General features: G+C 45.6%; 1 protein-coding gene across 1 annotated transcript in view; it reads left to right on the plus strand.

Annotated features, from left to right (window-relative positions):
• The first annotated feature begins 13,029 nt into the window (after positions 1-13,029).
• The window catches only part of LOC148442635 (uncharacterized), a 35,043-nt gene continuing 28,479 nt past the window's right edge, over positions 13,030-19,593 (plus strand). Inside the window, exons 1-2 of the mRNA XM_088463696.1 lie at positions 13,030-13,202; positions 15,978-16,026. Of these exons, the coding sequence (XP_088319822.1) occupies positions 13,170-13,202; positions 15,978-16,026 (82 nt within the window). The 5' untranslated portion in view covers positions 13,030-13,169. The remainder of the gene's footprint in view (positions 13,203-15,977; positions 16,027-19,593) is intronic.

A 19,593-nucleotide genomic window follows, 5' to 3' on the forward strand; every position in this document is an offset into this window, starting at 1 on the left:
CACCTCTACATACATGTCATATCATTGACACCTCACCATACATGTCCTACATCATTACACCTCTACATACAAGTGTCATATCATTTACACCTCACCATACTTGTCCTACATCATTACACCTCTACATACATGTCATATCATTTACACCTCACCATACATGTCCTATATCATTACACAGCTACATATATGTGTCATATCATTTACACCTCAGCATACATGTCCTACACCATTACACCTCTACATACATTGTATCATATCATTTACACCTCACCATACATGTCCTACACATAGTTGCCGACTTTCTGGCTGCTCCTTCCGGGAGGGAGCAGCCAGATCGGCAGGGCAGCTTGGGGCGTTGCCTAAAAAGGGGGCGTGTTCGGATGGGTGCCTGACGCTTGTAGGCGTCACAGGGGCGGGGTCACGCGATCGCGTCATTTTGGCCCCGCCCCCGCTACACAATGCCGATAATACAGGCATTGTGAGGCAGGGGGCGGGGCCAAAATGACGCGAATCGCATCACTGGCTGCCCTCGCAGCGGGGGCTAGGACTAAGTTGCGGTGGATGTTGAAGGGATCGGCGGCCGCCGGGAGGCTTGCCTGGCTTTCCGGGGGGGCGGGAGCTGCACCCAATTATTGGGAGGCTCTCGCCCAAATCGGGAGGGTAGGCAACCCTGGTCCTACATCAGTACACCTCTACATACATGTGTCATATCATTTACAGCTCACCATACATGTCCTATATCATTACACAGCTACATACATGTATCATATCATTTACACCTCACCATACATGTCCTACATCATTACACCTCTACATACATGTGTCATATCATTTACACCTCACCATACATGTCCTACATCATTACACCTCTACATACATGTGTCATATAATTTACACCTCACCATACATGTCCTACATCATTACACCTCTACATACATGTGTCATATCATTTATACCTCACCATACATGTCCTACCTCATCACACCTCTACATACATGTATCATATCATTTACACCTCACCATACATGTCCTACAACATTACACCTCTACATACATGTATCATATCATTTACACCTCACCATGCATATCATACACCATTACACCTCTACATACATGTATCATATCATTTACACCTCACCATACATGTCCTACATCATTACACCTCTACATACATGTATCATATCATTTGCACCTCACCGTACATGTCCTACATCATTACATCTCTACATACATGTCTCATATCTTTTACATGTCAAAATACATGTCCTACATCATTACACCTCTACATACATGTATCATATCATTTGCACCTCACCGTACATGTCCTACATCATTACATCTCTACATACATGTCTCATATCTTTTACATGTCAAAATACATGTCCTACATCATTACACCTTTACATGAATGTGTCATATCATTTACACCTGACCTTACATGTCCTACATCATTTCGCCTCTACATACAAGTTTCATATAATTTACCCCTCACCATACACCACACATGTCCTACATCATTACACCTCTACATACATGTGTCATATCATTTACACCTCACCATACATGTCCTACATCATTATACCTCTACATACATTTGTCATATATTTACACCTCACCATACATGTCCTACCTCATCACACCTCTACATACATGTATCATATCATTTACACCTCACCATACATGTTCTACAACATTATACCTCTACATACATGTATCATATAATTTACACCTCACCATACATGTCCTACATCATTACACCTCTACATACATGTTTCATATAATTTACACCTCATCATACATGTCCTACATCATTACACCTCTACATACATGTATCATATCATTTACACCTCACCATACATGTCCTACATCATTACACCTTTACATGCATGTGTCATATCATTTACAGCTGACCATACATGTCCTACATCATTACGCCTCTACAAACAAGTTTCATATCATTTATCCCTCACCATACACCACACATGTCCTACATCATTACACCTCTACATACTTTCTGACCTTTTGGCTGCCCACCCCGTGGTGCCGTGATTACCATCATTGTAAAGCAGGGGGCAGAGCCACAATGACACGATTCAATGCAAATTGCCAGTTTACTCAGGAATTGGTTGGCTCCAGTCTGCGGTGGACTTGTTCACCTTTCTGGGTGTCTGGAAGTGCTATCCGATTTTCAGGAGCCTCCCGGCCATTCCAGGAGGTCAGACAAGTGTGCATGAACTTGCTGAAAGTGACAAAACAGGGAGGAGGTTCCTAGATGGATAACGTCCCTACCTCTATTTAATTTAGCTTTACAAATTTTACATATGGCTTGACAAATGTTATCAGAATTTTTGATAAAGATAATTCCACATGAAAGAGGTGGATTTTTTGTTTTTTTGCCCAGGCATGACAATGACCTTCTTCTTATCATGGGCAAGAACTGCTGCCACTGGTGCCTGACTTATTTTGACACAAACTACATCCTCATCATTAACATTCTCATTAGTGTCAGATGCACAAATGTCAGATGTACAAATGTCTTTCTGTTGCACTTTTACAGTAGCATCCTCAACTTTTATGTTACCATCTTTACTTTTACTGCTTCTCATCCTCACATTAGCAGAGAGTGTGGCAATGGTGGAAGGAGGCTTCTCTAGGAGTACAGTGTCAGAAATATCAGACTTACACATAGCACTCGTGAACACCCTTAGACTCTCCTCAGGGTTTTGTGAAGTTTGTGAACACACAGTTTGTTCTTCTGCCTTAGTTTGTCTTTGTTGAACTGATTTGCCTGCTTTAAAGGCGACACCTCTAGACTCAGAGCGAGAAAGTGGCATGTGAGGTTTCAGGAGAAGCCTGACTATGTTTGGTCCAGGCTTCCGCAATAGGCATTCTAGTTCATGAAGCATTAGTAACAGGACCTACAGTTGTAAAGGAAGGCCATGGCCTGTATGTGGTGTATGAAATATTAACAATATTACATTTTTCAGCAGTAAATTGTCCCTTTATTATTAGAGGGGATGTTTTATTTAACATTGCAAAATATTGTTTATACTTCAGGTGCACTTTCTTAAACTTTGTTTCCCCTGGATGACCTTTAGTAGATGTTAATGTACTACCATGATTGCTTGCAGCAGCCACAGCACTAGTACTAGGTTGCTGCTCCTTCTCATCTATCAACTGATCCATATTGACTCTTGGCACTCCAGAATGTCAACATACAGTTTTTTGGCGTATTTTAGCCTAACCCTAACCCTTAACTGAAACTGTAAGCCTAACTATAACCCCTAAACCTTAACCTAAACTTAACTCTAAAAATAACACATTTTAACAGACCTGACTGATCTTAACCCAGGCTTAATCCCTAGATCAAACTTTAATCAAAGTCCTTCATTTAATCAGCTATAAACCTGGCACAACCTAGGACTATCCAGGCTCCTAACACAGATCCTCTCTTTCTGCAACAAATGAGATAACTGTAAGAAACCCTCACAGTATCATTTGTATCTGTAGAAAATGGTAACTATATTTTCCTTACACTGGTCTCAGGAAACGTGGTACACTCTACAATTTGGGAGTTTTCTCTTTAGGATAATGGTGTAAAACTATAATTTGTAAACAATTTATGAAATAATTTTATACAGTTCTTTATAATCATTTACTTATTTACGTGTAAACATTATTTTATAAAAGTAAAATATTAAAGGAAAATTTACGTTAAAACAAAATTAAATCTTACCTCATAGTGGGGGAGATGTATCAAGGCTTAGATAAAGAGAAAGTACCAACTAGTCTGCAGCTGTCATTTTTCAAACACAGCCTGTTACATGACAGTTAGATGCTGATTGGTTGCTACTTTATTTCTGTCCAAGGCTTGATACATTTCCCCCACAGAGTTTCAAATCTACAGAGACAGTCACAGGAACAATACATGTAAAAACTCTGTAGTCACTTCATTTTTTACATCTGCATTATATATTAGTAAACAGCCAATCATGTGGCAGCAGCAAAATGAATAAAAGCATTCAGGCATGGTCAAAAGGTTCAGTTGTGCTAAACCTAGTAACGGCTGATGTGTGCCCAGCGTGTGTGATCATTATGCCATAAAATATAAACACTTCAAACTTATCTAAGAATAAACACACGGAGACAGTAATGGATTTAAAAACAGGTCAGCTATTTATTAAGAAATTAATTTAATTATTTTAAATATTGTATGGTGGCTGGAAGGACGGCACTTACACAGAGCAGCCCAACAATGCAAACTCAACAACAAAACACGGCATTGCGGGCGGAGTCCGCCCTGTGGATGTCAAACTCTGCACTTGGGTATCAAGCATAGACCTTCTACCAAACACAATCCCATCCTTAGATGGCTGTACTGCCCCCGTAGAGGTGGTACAGTACTTCTCTACAAATAGATAGAAGGTGAGCACACCCAATGCACACACACTACACCCGGGCTGATGATAAGCCGTACTTCCCGCCACCGAAATTATAGCTAACAAACAATGAACCCTAGGGTACGGGAGGGCGGGCAAATGATTCCCAGGAAAGAGGCCTCAGGCTTGTAAGCCTGGCCTTACATAAGCTCTGTCCCTACTCCTCCCTCTAAGGATTTCATAGGTTGGAACCTACACAATGATCACCACCCAGGCCAAAGCCCAGCCTCCTGGTTTAAGTCACTACTGGCACATTCGAGCCCTCCGTTATTCAAACCAAACATCAGACAGACTGAGGATGAAATGTGATCTAAGGCCCTGATTCAGAGCCGGACGCTCTTTCAGAGCGCTCGCTCTGAATTAGGGCGGCATTCTTTTTTTTTGTGTCGGCCTCCTCTCCGCTCACTAAGCTTTTGCGAGTGGCCAGGTGATGGTCGCGATGGTCGTGACCATCGGGCTTGCGACGAGACCCTTGTGGTAGGGTCTCATCCATCGCAAGCCCCAATAGATCCGGAAGCTCACTACTGAGGCTGCCCCAAACGGCAGGCGTTCCTTCCACAAAACAATAAACATCCAGGGTTGAATGTATCATACACTAAAATGTGGATTATTGCAGTGTGTGTGGACTTTTCGTTAAAGTGCTGCCCCGGCCATATATAGACTTCTTGGTTTATGACCTGGGGGACCAAATGCCACCAACTGCGCCAAATATAAAGGGAGCTGAAGAATGATTGTGGGTAAAAGATGCCCCTAGGCTTCTATTGGCAATGCCATCTATTGATGGCATTGAGTTGTGGATACAAGTTACAGAAAGTTAAGCTTTACAGAGTTTGCTGTATGTGGGCAAATCACAACCCCAAAAATTTTTATGGGGACTGCTGTACCACGGGGGAGGAAGGAAAACCATACGGTAAAAATATATTACGGTAAACCTTCAAATGTGGCCACCACAGTCACCGGATCTCAGTACAACATAGCACCTTGGAGATATGGTGGAATAGCGGATTGGCAGCGTGATCTGTGACTGAACGGTGAGGAGCGCCAAAGGTCTGGCCACCGATCCTCTGTAGCTGAGCAAAGCTCCCCCACCCCCCCAGCACAATACTTGTAGATGCCAAAAGGGCCCGTTTGAATGGTGGAACTACTGTTTGTGTAGGTGTAATACCCCAGAGGTAATACGGATCGTCTGGTGCAGGTGAAAGCTGGCGGCAATTCCTAACTCAGGGCTTTACTCACTACAGAACGCAACTGCGAATGCAATTGCGATTATGCACCCAGTTCAACTGCGATAGTATGCTAATCCATTGCAATCGCTATACCGTCGCAGCACAACATAAGGACGCCCGCCTTACCTTACACACATTCGTAACGTTTAAAAAGACTGCGAAACCATCGGTAACATGGAGTACCATCGCAGCCTCACGCGCACTCTTACTCAGAAACTGCTAACTTCAGCGCACGCTATAAGACCTCAGGCTGCATATGGCATCACAGTGGATATTATATGCACGCCCCTGCAACGGTGCTCAAACACATGGCACGCCTGCGTTCGCCCGACCACCCCCCGTTACCACCCACAAACGGCACTTCCTGTCATTCACTCTGTGATGGGTCTGCATAGTCACTGCAATCACAGTCCTGACCTCCATGGCTAGTTCGCTCGCACGCACTGCAATGCATTCTCAGTACGCTACATTCGGCTGATATTATATTCCTTGCTGAAATCAGGCCCTCAGTCCACGGCCGGCAGAGAGGCGAGAATTCACCAACTAGACACCGACTATGGGAGACAAAACTTATGCAAAAGCCTGATCTAGATTTATTTCTAGTTATCCAAAATTACTGCAATGAATCACTGCTTCAGAATATAGGTTTGGTTCAATAAATTCACAATATGTCATATAAATTACAATAACAGAAGCTATTACCCTTTTACTAATTGGCTGATCTCTATACTAAAGTAGCAACGTCCTTCACACATTAGTAGAATGTCCCAATAACCTAATACACAGTGACTCACAGTCACATCCTGCCCACAATGTCCCCACTCTCACAGCAAGATAGATAGGAAGCGGCAGGGACGATACAGGGCTCGTGCTATCCCCCCACGCAGGGGGCCGCTCACAGAGGAGGGGACGATGACTAGGAATAATTCTGTGTGTAATAATGGGTTCCTCTCACCAAATCTAAATCAGAATGTGATGTCCCCTCCAAGAAATAGGTACAGCACACACTTGGACGGGACTCTCAGGGCCTGATTCAACAGGGATCAGTGACGCTATCGCGGCTGCAATCTCGCACGCAGTTCTGCTGTGACAGTATGCTAATAATTGCGATTGCAAAGCTCTCGCACGGACAACATGCAGGCGCCCACTTCCCCTCCCTCACATCCGTAATACCCTGCAATCCATCCAAAACATCGGTAACATGGAAGTACATCGGAGCCTCTCACACAATTACAGCCGGTCAGCCCTCACTTATACATTGCTGACTCTCCTGTACGCAGTGATCACTCAGGCTGTCTATGGCATTGCAGGGGCTAATTTATACACGCCCCTATAATGGTGTCCAAAGGCACTGGCACGCCTGCATTCTCCGACCACCCCCCAGTTACCACCCCCAAACGCTTTCTGCCTGTCAATCACTCTGCGATTGCTCTGCGTGATATCTGTGACCTCCGAGCGATCGTGGTGAAGCATTCGCGCACCGCACTGCCTTTCATACGCATGTGCGGTACGCAATAATTGGCCATCTGCGTACGTGATTGCAATAGTGATCCTTGCTGAGTCTGGCCGCCCTCAGTGAGGTATTGTATGTGGCTCTACAAGTCCCAGACACTCTTCTCTCTCTATCTCTCTTTCTCACAAACAACAATTGCAGACAGTCACTGAAAGATTCACCCGACCTGAAAGCTCATGGGCTGGATAATCTAAGAGCGCCCAGTTAGTCGGTCAGCACTTCTGCCAATTAAGTTTTATTGGCAGAGGTCAGGGGACACCACAATTACTGGGCCTGTGGCCCCCAAAGCTTATTACAGCCACTATTCTGATTCGTGCCTCTGTTATCTCCTTCATTCAGTGTCTGAGGTCATCTCTCTGCCAGCGCACACTGAGACACAGAGCACAGAACGCTGCTTCCATCATCCTCTCTGTCTACGCCCTGCGGCTTCCCCGTTCTGCTGACTTCCTCTTCTTATAACAGGCCCAGACGCTGATCCATGCTGTCCACAGGGGAGAATATAGTGGCACTGGCTAGCACTGTACAGATAAAGGGCCCCATTTACAAACGAAGGGAAATACCAGCGGCAATTTTCGTTTAGTATCACTGTGATACAAATGAAAATTCCACTGGTATTTAGTAATACTTACCCCTCCGGCAAGGTCCCGCGAAGTCCAGCGGAATCCTCGTCCTCAACGAGGTCCTCTGCTGGGCTGCTGGCAGCCTAACGCTGCCTGCGACGGGGCTCCAGGGTCATGCACATGCGCGACGGTCCGTCTGCACATGTGCATGACAGGGAGACCCGGCAGTGCCTGGAAGGTTTAGTTGAAGCCGGAAAGGCATCGCCGGGTCTCCATTGCCGGCAATGGGGCCCGCATCGCTCTCGCCATCTTTTAGATGGCAAGAGCGATGCTGTACAAACAGCGGTAATCTAAGATTACCTAGGTCTACTAAATACAGGAAAATGGTATAACCGCTTTAGCGAGCGCTGAAGGGGTTATACTTCGTTTGTAAATGGGGCCCAAAGTGAGTTCATTCCTCTGCTGAACACACGTCATATTGTACTAAGGCAGGTTATACTTTGTGCTGGTGTACAGCAGCCTTCGCCGCCCCGAGGACCAAACCTGCTACTTATTATCCTAAATTTAGCTCTTCCTGTTTCCTAGCACTGATCGCTGGCATAGGGCCATACCCAGGCTTCCACGTCCCTACCAAATACACAAAGCAGGCCCTAGTGCTGAGCTTCCCGGGTACAGGTGTCTATATACACACTATAGGGATGTAAATTTACTAAGCATTAAGTTTGGGTGAGATGACAATCTCATGTCAGCTTAGTCATGTTTTTTCGCACGCAAATTTACTAAAGACAAACTAAGGTGAGTTTGGAAGAGATTTCTATATTTTCACTGCTAAAACTCATGTGAGATTGCAAACTCGAAAAAACTAGTATTGATCGGCCAAACTTGTGAGTACTCTTCATGAAAAAGATGCAACTCATGAATTTACTAAGATTTGAGTTTACACCCTCGGGTGAGATTGTATCAAACTCCCTGATAAATTGAAGTTTTGAATAGATCACCTCCTGAGCTGTGAGTTTGCCAGAAACATACACAGATCAGTGTGATTTGTGTATGTTTCTGCCTGTATACATAATGTAAAGCTTTTTTTTTTAAATGAAGTAGGGTCCCCCCAAAAGCCATAACCAGCCCCGGACTTTTCAGCCAGTCCTGGTTCCAAAAATTATGGAGAGCAAAACGAGTAGGGTTCCACCGTAATTTAGAAATCAGCACCAGGCTGCAGGGCCAGTCCTGGTTTTAAATATAGGGGGGAAAAAAATGCGTAGGGGTCCCCCTATATTTAAAACCAGCACCGGACCCAAACTAACCGGGGTGTAATGCCACAGCCAGGAGACCCTATTACCAGGTCTTCGGGGCCAAAGCATTCTCACCCCAAGCCGATCAGGCCAAGTCGGGGATCTCAGGGGAGGTGGGGGCCCCCCCACAAGATGGGTGTTCCCCTCTCCCAAAACCCCAGGCTTGGTCTGAAGCCAGGGGCTCTTCCCCACACCCCTGGGCTGTGGGTACAGGGGTAATAAAGTGTAAAATCAAAGTAAATTATTGTATTTTACAGTGGAACTACAGGTGCCAGCATACCTGCCCTTTGGCACTTGTGGAACTACAAGTGCCAGCAGGCGGCCGGCACCCGTACCTCCACTGTAAAATAAATAGTTAAATAAAGACGTAACACACACACACCGTATATGGTGGCCTATTCATCAACACTAAAATAACGTTTTTAAGGACATTTTCCTTAAATAACGTTATTTTGGTATTCATGTAGCCACTTAGCACAGGAGATATCACAGATATCTCCTTGCTAAGTTCCCCTGCATTAATTTCCACACTCCCTATACATTAGTACATTAGTACATTAGTACAGGTATATTAGTACATTAGTACATTAGTATGGGTACATTAGTACATTAGTATGGGTACATTAGTACATTAGTATGGGGATATTAGTACATTAGTATGGGTACATTAGTACATTAGTATGGGGATATTAGTACATTAGTACATTAGTATGGGGATGTGGAAATTGTGGTATTCATCAAATTCCGAAAATTATGAATTTTCGGAATTTGATGCAGTTACTATTCGCCACTTTGAGGTGGCGAATAGCAGAATCGACTTACCTGTATCCGCGTGTGCAGGTCCCCCGACGAGTCCCTCCGGCACTCTGCTCCGTCCTCAGCTGGTCTGTCATGTGTGCTCCCCAGCAGAGCACAAGAAAGTTTAGAAAAAAAAAAAAAGTTTTTTTTTCTTCTAATATGTCATGTGGTCTGCTGGGAAACCACATGACAGACCAGGAGGACGGAGCCGGAGGCTGCTGCGCGGACAGGTAAGTCGGGGGGGAGGTGAGCGGAGGGGGGAGGGGAGTCCGGGGGGGGTACACAAACTTACCGCATCTGTAGGCAGTGCTGCGCATGCGCTGGTTTTACAGATGTAACAGCGCATGCGCAGCACTGTTCCCAGATGTGATAAGGTAGTGTAGAGAGGGAAAAGTATCTACTTCCCGAAAAGCTGTCATCACAAAAATGACAGGTACCGGAATAGACACTTATGGAGAGGAGGAATGATGAATTCCACCTATAACTAGCTAGAACTCCATGAGAGTTCTAAAGCTAATTATCTCCAGAGAATTTTTAGGTTTAATGAATAGGCCCCATAGTACAAGTTTATTACACACATACCTCAATCACAGATACTTACCTGTACCAGCCGGTCGGTTCACTTGTCCAATGTAGAAATCCGTGTGGAATGACCTGCAGAAAATATCCTATACTCACCTACATCCTGGCCCTGCACTCCGTAGCATCCAGAGTCTTGTTAAAACAACAAACCGACTTACCTGAACCATGCAGAAAAGGTGTAAGTACATACTGTTACATACACTTACACCTCGCGAAATGACAGATGACCGAAATCATCTGGAATTTCTCACGGGCCTCTAGCCAATCAGCGGCCGCTCATTGGCTGGGACCTATGTGGATCCAGCCAATGAGCGCCCGCTACATGTAAGGCCTGGTGCTGGTTCCTAAATTACTGTGGAATCCTACTTGTTTTGTTCCCCGTAATTTTAGGAACCAGGACTGGCTGACAAGTCCGGGGCTGGTTATGCTTTTGGGGGGGACCCTATGTAATTTTTTAAATTATATTTTAACCCGTTTTTTACAGTATAACACACAAGCAGGTTACACACATCTCACTGATATGTGTAGGCTGCTTGTTCGTGTGAGTTTGGCTGAGAGAAAACATTGCAATCTCGGGTGAGTAATCTCATCTAAACTCGCAAATAGGGGGAGAAATCTCGATCTACTTCACCATCGGAAAACTCGCTTTTGGCTAAACTCACTTCTTCTTAGTAAATTTGCGAGTTGAAAAACTGAAAATTCACCCGAGTTTCAGTCGAAGTAAAGAGTGTTTAAAAAAACAAAACTTGACCAAACTCGATTCTTAGTAAATTTACCCCTAGGTGTGTATATAGAATATGGTAATGACGCAGGAGGCGTCTTGTGTAGAGAGGCAGCATCGGATCACTCTGCGTGGACATCGGTCATCTGCGTAGCCTTCATGTTACTTTGGATAGGCCGGTGGTTTCACGCAGCTGAAGCCGGTGAAGCTGTGCACACAGATGCACCCAGTGGCTTCAGCGCATCCAAAAAACGGGTCTGACACATTTTTTGGGGTTGCTATCTGATGCCGCCTCCAAATGGGTGCAGCCTGTCGATCACGGGCACTGCGAGCTTGCAGAAAGAGACATGCACATGCGCAGATCTTCAAACATCGGATTTGTGCGCAACTTTGAACCAGGCCCATGGAACCCATTGATTTAAAGGTGTCTGAATGGAACAGCGATGAGCAAGAGGCGGCCCCCCGAGCCTCCTGCTGTGATGTGATAATTGTATGTTATAATAACGTGTAATACTTGTGTAAAGGATCTGCCGATATCTTATTACAGTCAGGAGTCTCTTTCAGTGCTTTTATGTGTATTACGTTAACCTGCTACTGAGATTAAAAGTAATGTTCGGCCCCTTTGAAGGTTAGGTGGCGCCCGGTCTATCAGATTGCCTATCACTGACATAGGGCCCCATTTATAGGCGATGACCGGAATAGCGCTCGCTAAGGGGGTTATGTCATCCTTTTTGTATTCAACAAGCAGCGGTAATCTAAGATTGTCACAGCGGCGTTCTCGCCATCCATTGATGGCAAAGGGGACCCAGCGCTGCCTTTCCCGGCTTTCCAGCTTCAGCGAATCCTATTAGGCACTGCCGGGTCCCCGTGTCATATACATGCGCAGACCGACCGTCTCACGTGCGCATTACACAGGAGCCCGTCGCTGCCAGCAGCCGAGCGGAGGACTTCACTGGATCTCGCCGGAGAGGTAAGCATTGATAAATACCAGTGGCATTTTCATTTGTATCACAGGGATACTAAACAAAACATGTCACCGCTATTCACGATCGTTAATGAATGGGGCCCATAGACAGATGTTCTCAGCCTTGATACCTTAGTATAAAACTGTCTAAACTTCCGGTGTTCCTACAAGACTTGTGGAGAGGGGGTATATTGTAGTATTTGCTACCGCGGATGTATATTCTGTTATAGTGCAGTACATGTGGGGGTAGTGATAAGCTCACTTGTGTTTGTCACCAGGCTGAGTAACCAATGTGCCAGCTTATGTAGGCTGTGGTAAGAAGGGAAGTGGCTGCCCAACATTAGTAGATCAGTTTATTAGCTTGTAATTGTCCTTTTTCGATTTTTACTAACTACATTGCTTTCTGGGTTCCTTCTGTGCTTTTTGGGCATGTGCATATGTCATCGGGCACAGGTGTCTATTCTGATTACCTTACAATGTAATACAGCTTGGGTGCGCTCTATGCAGTTATATCCAAAGAGTCCTATCCAAGGTCGACAAATGAAACAGCTCTGCCTGATGATATAAAGTGATGGCTGAGGGGCACGGGAGCACCATCTGAAAGATAGAGCTATGTATTTAGTAACAGTTGATAGGAGGACACGCTCAGTATATTACAGTTGCATGACAGTGTAAAACCCCTTTAAAGTCACAGTAATTTGGTTTTCCAGCCTCCAGTACTGCGATACCACATCAGGTTTTATTGTTCATTCTGATGAAGGGATGAAAGGACCATGGGACGGTTAGCGAAGCCCCAGCAGAGGGAGGGGTACAAGGTTCAGCCCAAACACTGTAACAACCAGCAGCGACTCTGTCTGAGCACCTCCCTGCTAGTTAGTCATGAGAAGGATGTACTGTACTAGCCGGAGGATATTACACATTGTGGTTACTTCCTCCCAGGCTGCATGCAGAGTCTAAACGTGCTGGGGCCCCCATTTCCATCCACCCATCACAGCCTGTCCGACACCTTCACCCCACTATAACAGCCGCTCACTACAGCTATCTGGGTACTACCCTCATCTCACCCCGGGCATTATGATTTCCTGCCAGCAGCCTCCCATCAGTAAGGTAAGCTGAGATCGCTGCTGTCTGTCCCAGCCCAGGATTAACTCTATGAAAGGGTAGAAAGCAAACTGTCCCTACCTGTTACGTCACATTATAATGTCCTTTTATTATAAGAAGAAATTGTACATTAATGAGTAAGTGTTTACAAGAGTGACAGCTGCCATGCTGCTTAGTGCGTCGATCCAAACTTATCATGGAACAGAGGGGCCTGACTCAGACCTGTCCGCTAGGATGCGTTTGCGCGTAGCTGTCAGCAGACAAAGTATGCAAATCCCGCGATCGCTAGCAAGACATTAGCGCGCCCACTATGTCTTGCCGTGCGATCGCGGTATCTTTTTAGACGCCCACCAGCCTGACACACGACGTCCACTTTCCGTTAGTAACATACGTCATCTCCAGGAAGTGTATTAAACAATCGGTAACATCGGACCATACGCAGCGCTTGAAGCTGACCATACCCAACCACAAGCACTGCGAGTGCCGCTGTGTGTAATTCAGTCATGTGACGTGTACGCTGACGATGCGTCTTCATTATGCATGCCCCAGAAACGCCGTTCAGACTCACAGACTCACCTCCGTTCGCACCTCCACACCCCCATTACCATCGACAACCCCCTGTCACCACCCACAAACAGCTCGTCCTGTCACTCATGCTTGCGGAGCGTCTGTGTACAGGGTGCGACCGCTTCCTGATCGCATGGACTAGTCCGCGCACGGGCACTGCTTCTTGTATGCATGCGCAGATTGCAAGCATTGCCAGGCTACCTGCGAACGCAGCCTTGCGAACGGGTCTGAATCGGGCCCAGAGCCCCTAGTGGATATCGCACATTTACTTTATGATGAATATTTTACCACCAAGGAACCCCATCTCTATACAATGAAAACATCAAGGAACATTACCATGGTACATACTGTACTGTATACTATCACCCTGGGGCCTGCAGACACAGAGAGACCTTTATCCATAGGGAACACACTCATCACCACTAAAGGGGTTACGTCATCCTTTCTGTATTTATTTATTTGTTAATTAACATTTTCTTACATAGCGCAACATATTACGTTTCACTTCACAGTTCTATTTAGCAGACAGCGGTAATCTAAGATGGCCGCTGTTTGTCACTGCACCGCTGTCAGCACCTTTAGGTGGCGAGAGCGATGTGGTCCCCGTTGCTGGCAATGGGGACCCAACAGCAGCCCTTCCGGCTTCATGCGCTGTGCAGTCTGACCGTCTTACATGACAGAGTAGCCCGTCGCTGGCAGCAATAGGCTGAGCAGAGGACACCGCCGATGAGGAGGACGTCACTGGACCTCGCCGGTGAGGTAAGTAGTGATGAATACCTGTAGCATAGACGTTTGTATCACTGCAATACTAAACAAAACATGCCGAATAAATGGGGCCCTCAATATATACAGTATATATACTGAGGCTAAATAACTACAATGCTACTAATGCCCTTAGCGCTCTGCCCTATAGCATCCTGTCTGGGGACGGAGCAGACATGGTGGCTGGTGTGACTATATTATGGTGGGCAGTGGACCCTGACACAATCTTGTGATGGGGTAAAGACCTATTTATTTATTTCATGGAAAGATGTTGAGAAACTGGGGGTTTGACTGTTCTTCCTTTAGGGGCATATTATTAGTGGTAGCGGCATATTCGGCAATAAGAGATTTCTGATGGGTGGAATGTATGATTCTAAAGGGCGCCCGTCCCGGTGACCAGTAAGAAATAAAGTGACAGCATATGACGGGCGTCTCGTTATGACAAGCGTCTTCGCAAATTGATAAGCTCGTTAAGAGTTACACAGGGGTACACCATACGTGCCGACTTTAATTAATTCCTCTCTGGGAGAAGCCGGGGAGGAGAAGCAGCTGACAGCTTTGGGGGGAGGAGGTCCGGCTCTCCCTGTCATTAGGCCCTACCCACGTTATGGCAAAATGCTGCGATTCACGGGCCTGTGAGGAGGGAGCCGGGATAGATGAGGCAGGGCCATAACAAGGAGTGGGCGAGCGGTGCAGTCACACAGAGCGCAGGGCTCCTGGGGCGGTACTGTCGCTGATAAGAAAGCGATAAGGTACCAGCCAATCAGCTCCCAACTATCATTTTTCAAACACAGCCTGTGAGTTGACAGTTGGGAGCTGATTGGCTGGCACCTTATCACTTTTCACTCTGTCTCCTAACATTGCTTAGTAAATAGACCCCTCCACTCTACTGTGCACCAGTGATCCCATTGCCATTGTCAGGGGACATTTTTATATAAAAAAAAAAACACACACCCTAAGCTTCCCCGCTATGTATTATGTATGGGGGGTGGCAGCTGATATCTGAGATACCTGTTATGGTCCCAATATTTAAAATCGCAACCATTCCTGGCAATGTCTGATGACCGCACATGCGCAGCAAGCCCGGGCCTGGGTAATTAGTGCCCTCCCCTCTTGGCGCCCCTGGCGATCAGTATACGTCTACACATCATACAGGCAGGCCCCTACCACAGCCCCCGCCCCAACATTCAATTTTTGTTAAATTCAGGCGATGCGTAATTTCTTATAGTCGAGATTTGCGTCAATAAGAGATTATAAATATAGGGAACAGGTCCTGATAATTAGTAACTTGTGTCTTACTCACTATTACCTGTATATTATTGTCTTACGTCTCCCCCTGGATGTCCCAAAGCTTCCTGCAATGTAATACAGAGTACAGCTGGTTACACTGAGCTTATTACAATCTGTTGGTGTCTTTGTCATTTATTTGCAATGTATATTATCCCCCCTCAGAATGTGCAGAGTCTGCTGATCCTGGCTCTCTCCCTGACAGTAACGCCAGGTAAGTGACATTTACTTACATAAATCACAGGGACAGTGATATATATACCGTCAGGAGGAAGAGAAGACGTCCGGTGCTCCTAGTGCTGGGCTAGAGCTGACATTGTAATAAATTATGTAGAAATACAAATAAACTATAAAGTGGAAATAGTTATATACATACTCGTTTACCTACTTCTATAGGCCAACCTCACAACCACCGCAGTGTAATAACTGTACATTATAAATACAAAAATAAATACAAAATACCTGTTTAATAGTATTTAAGATTACAGCATTGATTAAAAAACTGGGAATCAACTGCTTGAGCTAGAGGTCACTTTGCAGAAAGCAAATGTATTTATTGAATGATGGACAGGCCTGATCCTTACACACCAAACCCATTATAGAGAGAAGCATATTAATGCCAGGTGGGTCATGTAGCGGGTATGCAATCGGGAAGCCTAAATACCGGCAGCCGGCTTCACGACTGTCATATCCCGGCAAGGGTGAAATGCCGGGCATTTAGATGTAGACGCCCGGCATTTCCCCGACGCCGGGAGACCGGCGCCCGGCATCCCGATCGTAGTGATGCCAGGTGCCGCGAGCCGGGAGACCGGCGCCCGGCATCCCGATCGTAGTGATGCCGGGCGCCGCGAGGGGTTAGGTTTAGGGCTCCCGGGGGGGACTTAGAGTTAGGCACCCCCTCGGGAGGGTTAGGGTTAGGCTAGGGGGAGGGAGGGTTAGGATTAGGCACCCCCCCGGGGGACTTAGGTTTAGGCAGCGGGGAAGGGGGTGGTTAGGGTTAGGCACTTAGAGGGGGGATTAGGGTTAGGCACTTGGGGGGGAGGTTAGGGTTAGGCACCCCTAAGGAGGGTTAGGGTTAGTGGGGGTTAGGTTAGATTAGACAATACTTACCTATCCACGATCGGGATTTCCAGCGCTGTCGGGCTCCATGCGGCCGGCGGTATTTCATACCAGTTCCATGTAGCGCCCTCAGGTTGCTTCATCAATACTTTGTATTGTTGGTATATGGGGCGCGTTACTGCACTTCCTCCATGTTTCTTCTTCATACCTGAAGCATTTGTACCTAACCAAGATGGCCACCATCAGTTAATCTGCACATTCGCAGCGCCATCTTGGTTCATTGTTTGAGCGCCGCAGTGGTACAGATGCACGTACTGCTCAGCTCCACGGGGGCACTGCAGATACCAGCATTTGTTCTGTGATCCTGCCTTCATACATGACCGGCTGGTCCTCCGTGTGCCGCCATTGTATGCTCCGCTCCATCACTACGACATCACTATCACTGAGCACTACGATAAACACTAACGCCTGGTTACGTCTATCCACCCGGCATGTCTACAAAACTATCATCCGCTAGTGTCTCCTCCTAATATAACAACTCGTATCAACATGGCTGACAGTTCTAAAGGATGGCGCATTCAATGACTCTGGTAATTATTATTATTATTATTATTATTATTATTATTTTCCTTTATTTATATGGCGCCACAAGGGTTCCGCAGCGCCTTACATAGTACATAGACAAATGAGCACACAAGAAAAACAGTTATTAACAGTACAAACAATACAGGACAAATACACGATTTATACATTTCTGCATAACACTTAGATAAGCAGCATGGTGTCTGTAACCAAGGGTTAGGTGCTGTTGTCAATTAAGGTAGGAGTAAGTGAAGGAGAAGCACATGAGGGAAGAGGGCCCTGCTCTTGGGAGCTTACATTATAAAGGGGAGGGGGCAGACAAACAGGGGTGACACAGGGGCTGGATTGTGAGGAAGGAACATGGAGTAGTGGGTTAGGATGAGAGCTAGAAAGCTTTAAGGAAGAAAGGGGTCTTGAGAGCCCATTTGAAGATTAGGAGCAAAGAAGCAAAGTTAACATGGCATTTTGAGCTAAGTCCAGGGGGACGAGGAAAGTCAGCTACTCGAGGAAGTTGGAAAAGGCAACTGATATGAGCATTGAATGCAAATAATGAAGTGGAGAGTTAGAAGGTAAGAGTTGGTGGGAGTGACAAGATGATAGAAGTACCCCAACACCAACACTGTTGCCAGGGAGTGTGAAAGAATGTGAGGCTCCCAAAGGAGATAGCTGCAGGAGAAATGGTGTCAGATGGGTAAGTCCAGGGTTTGGCGATGGCTAGGAGATTGAAGGAGTTGAATATGAAGCCGTAATGTACAGTGACTAGTTGATTATAGACAGGACTGGCTTTCCAGAGGAGACAGGAGAGGGGGACAGAGTTGGGAGGAGAGAGAAGGAGATTGTTAGGGTTGCTGTAGCGTGGGGTTGAGATTGATTTAGAGCAGGGGGATAAGGAGAGTGTGGGTATGTGGTGGGCTTTTGAGTGGGGAAGGGTGACAGCAGGTGGTGGGCAAGGTGGAGGTTTAGTGTGGTGTGGTTTGAGAAGAAGAAGAGGTGTAACTTGGAGAAAAGGGAGGGTGCAGGGCTTAGGAGTTATGGGAGATGCGGTGGAGAGTACTAGATGGGATGAAGGGAGATAGAGGAGAGGAAGGAGGGAGGAAAAAGTGGAGGAGACTATGGAGGGAGAAAAGAAATGAGAACTGGTGGTAAAGTATTATGTAGCTTCTGAGTGAGGGGGGAGCAGAAGAAAAGAGAGACATTGTGCAGATGAGGGATAAAGGGGGGGAGAAAACAGCAGTAGTAGTAGTGATGAGAGTGAGATACAGGAATAGTACAGTTAAAATGTCTAAAAATTAGATAAAAGGAAGAACAGTGTTAGTAGATGTAAAGGCACAACTACAAGAGTATATAATAAACAAAATGAGTTTAGAGCTGTTAAAGTTGCAGGACTTTAAATTAAGGGTAAAGCATTCTTATAGATGAGAAGGTGTTAAAAAATGGTAGATACTACAGTGGTGTAGAGATAAATTGACAGTGGTATAAGAATAATATGTAGTTGCTTGCAATGCTGAAACAGGCTGATGGCAAAAGGTGTGTTCAGGTTATAATGACAGCTGGTGGCTGAGTTGCAGGGTATCCAGAAGCTCAGAAGATCCTTTTCAATTGTTTTCAAGTTGTAAAGTGTTCTATTTTAAATGTTGTCCTCATGTCTTCCTCCTGTTTAACTCCTGTCTAACTCTTTAAATTATGCTGTGCATATAATATGGTAACATAGGCTTTTGTGTGTCCTGAGATTGCTTTTGTGTTATATCAATAGATATATAGATAAGAATTTAGTTAAGTAGTTAATTTGATGCCATCACTTTCATTATACTCATTGAAATCTTATTCCTCTTTCAGTAAAATAATTGTAGTGGGAGCTTTCAATATTCAGCATAATCAAAGTGTTCACAAGTGAATTTACCACTTAATTAAAAACGTGCAAATATGCATTAGCAGCGTTTATACGGACAGGCACGCCTGCGTTTTTCAGACCACCCCCTTGTCACCACCCCCAAACGCCGACAACATGTCACTCACTCTGTGATGGATTCCTGTGCGCATCCGTGATTGCAGTGCGGCTTATACCCATGTGCGATGGCAAACAATCACTCCATTGCGCGCGTAATCGCCTTTGTGTCCATCTCTGAATCAGGGCCAAAAT

The sequence above is a fragment of the Taudactylus pleione genome, unplaced genomic scaffold (assembly GCF_031769625.1).
Source record: "Taudactylus pleione unplaced genomic scaffold, aTauple2 ptg001428l, whole genome shotgun sequence".
In the NCBI taxonomy this organism is placed as follows: domain Eukaryota; kingdom Metazoa; phylum Chordata; class Amphibia; order Anura; family Myobatrachidae; genus Taudactylus; species Taudactylus pleione.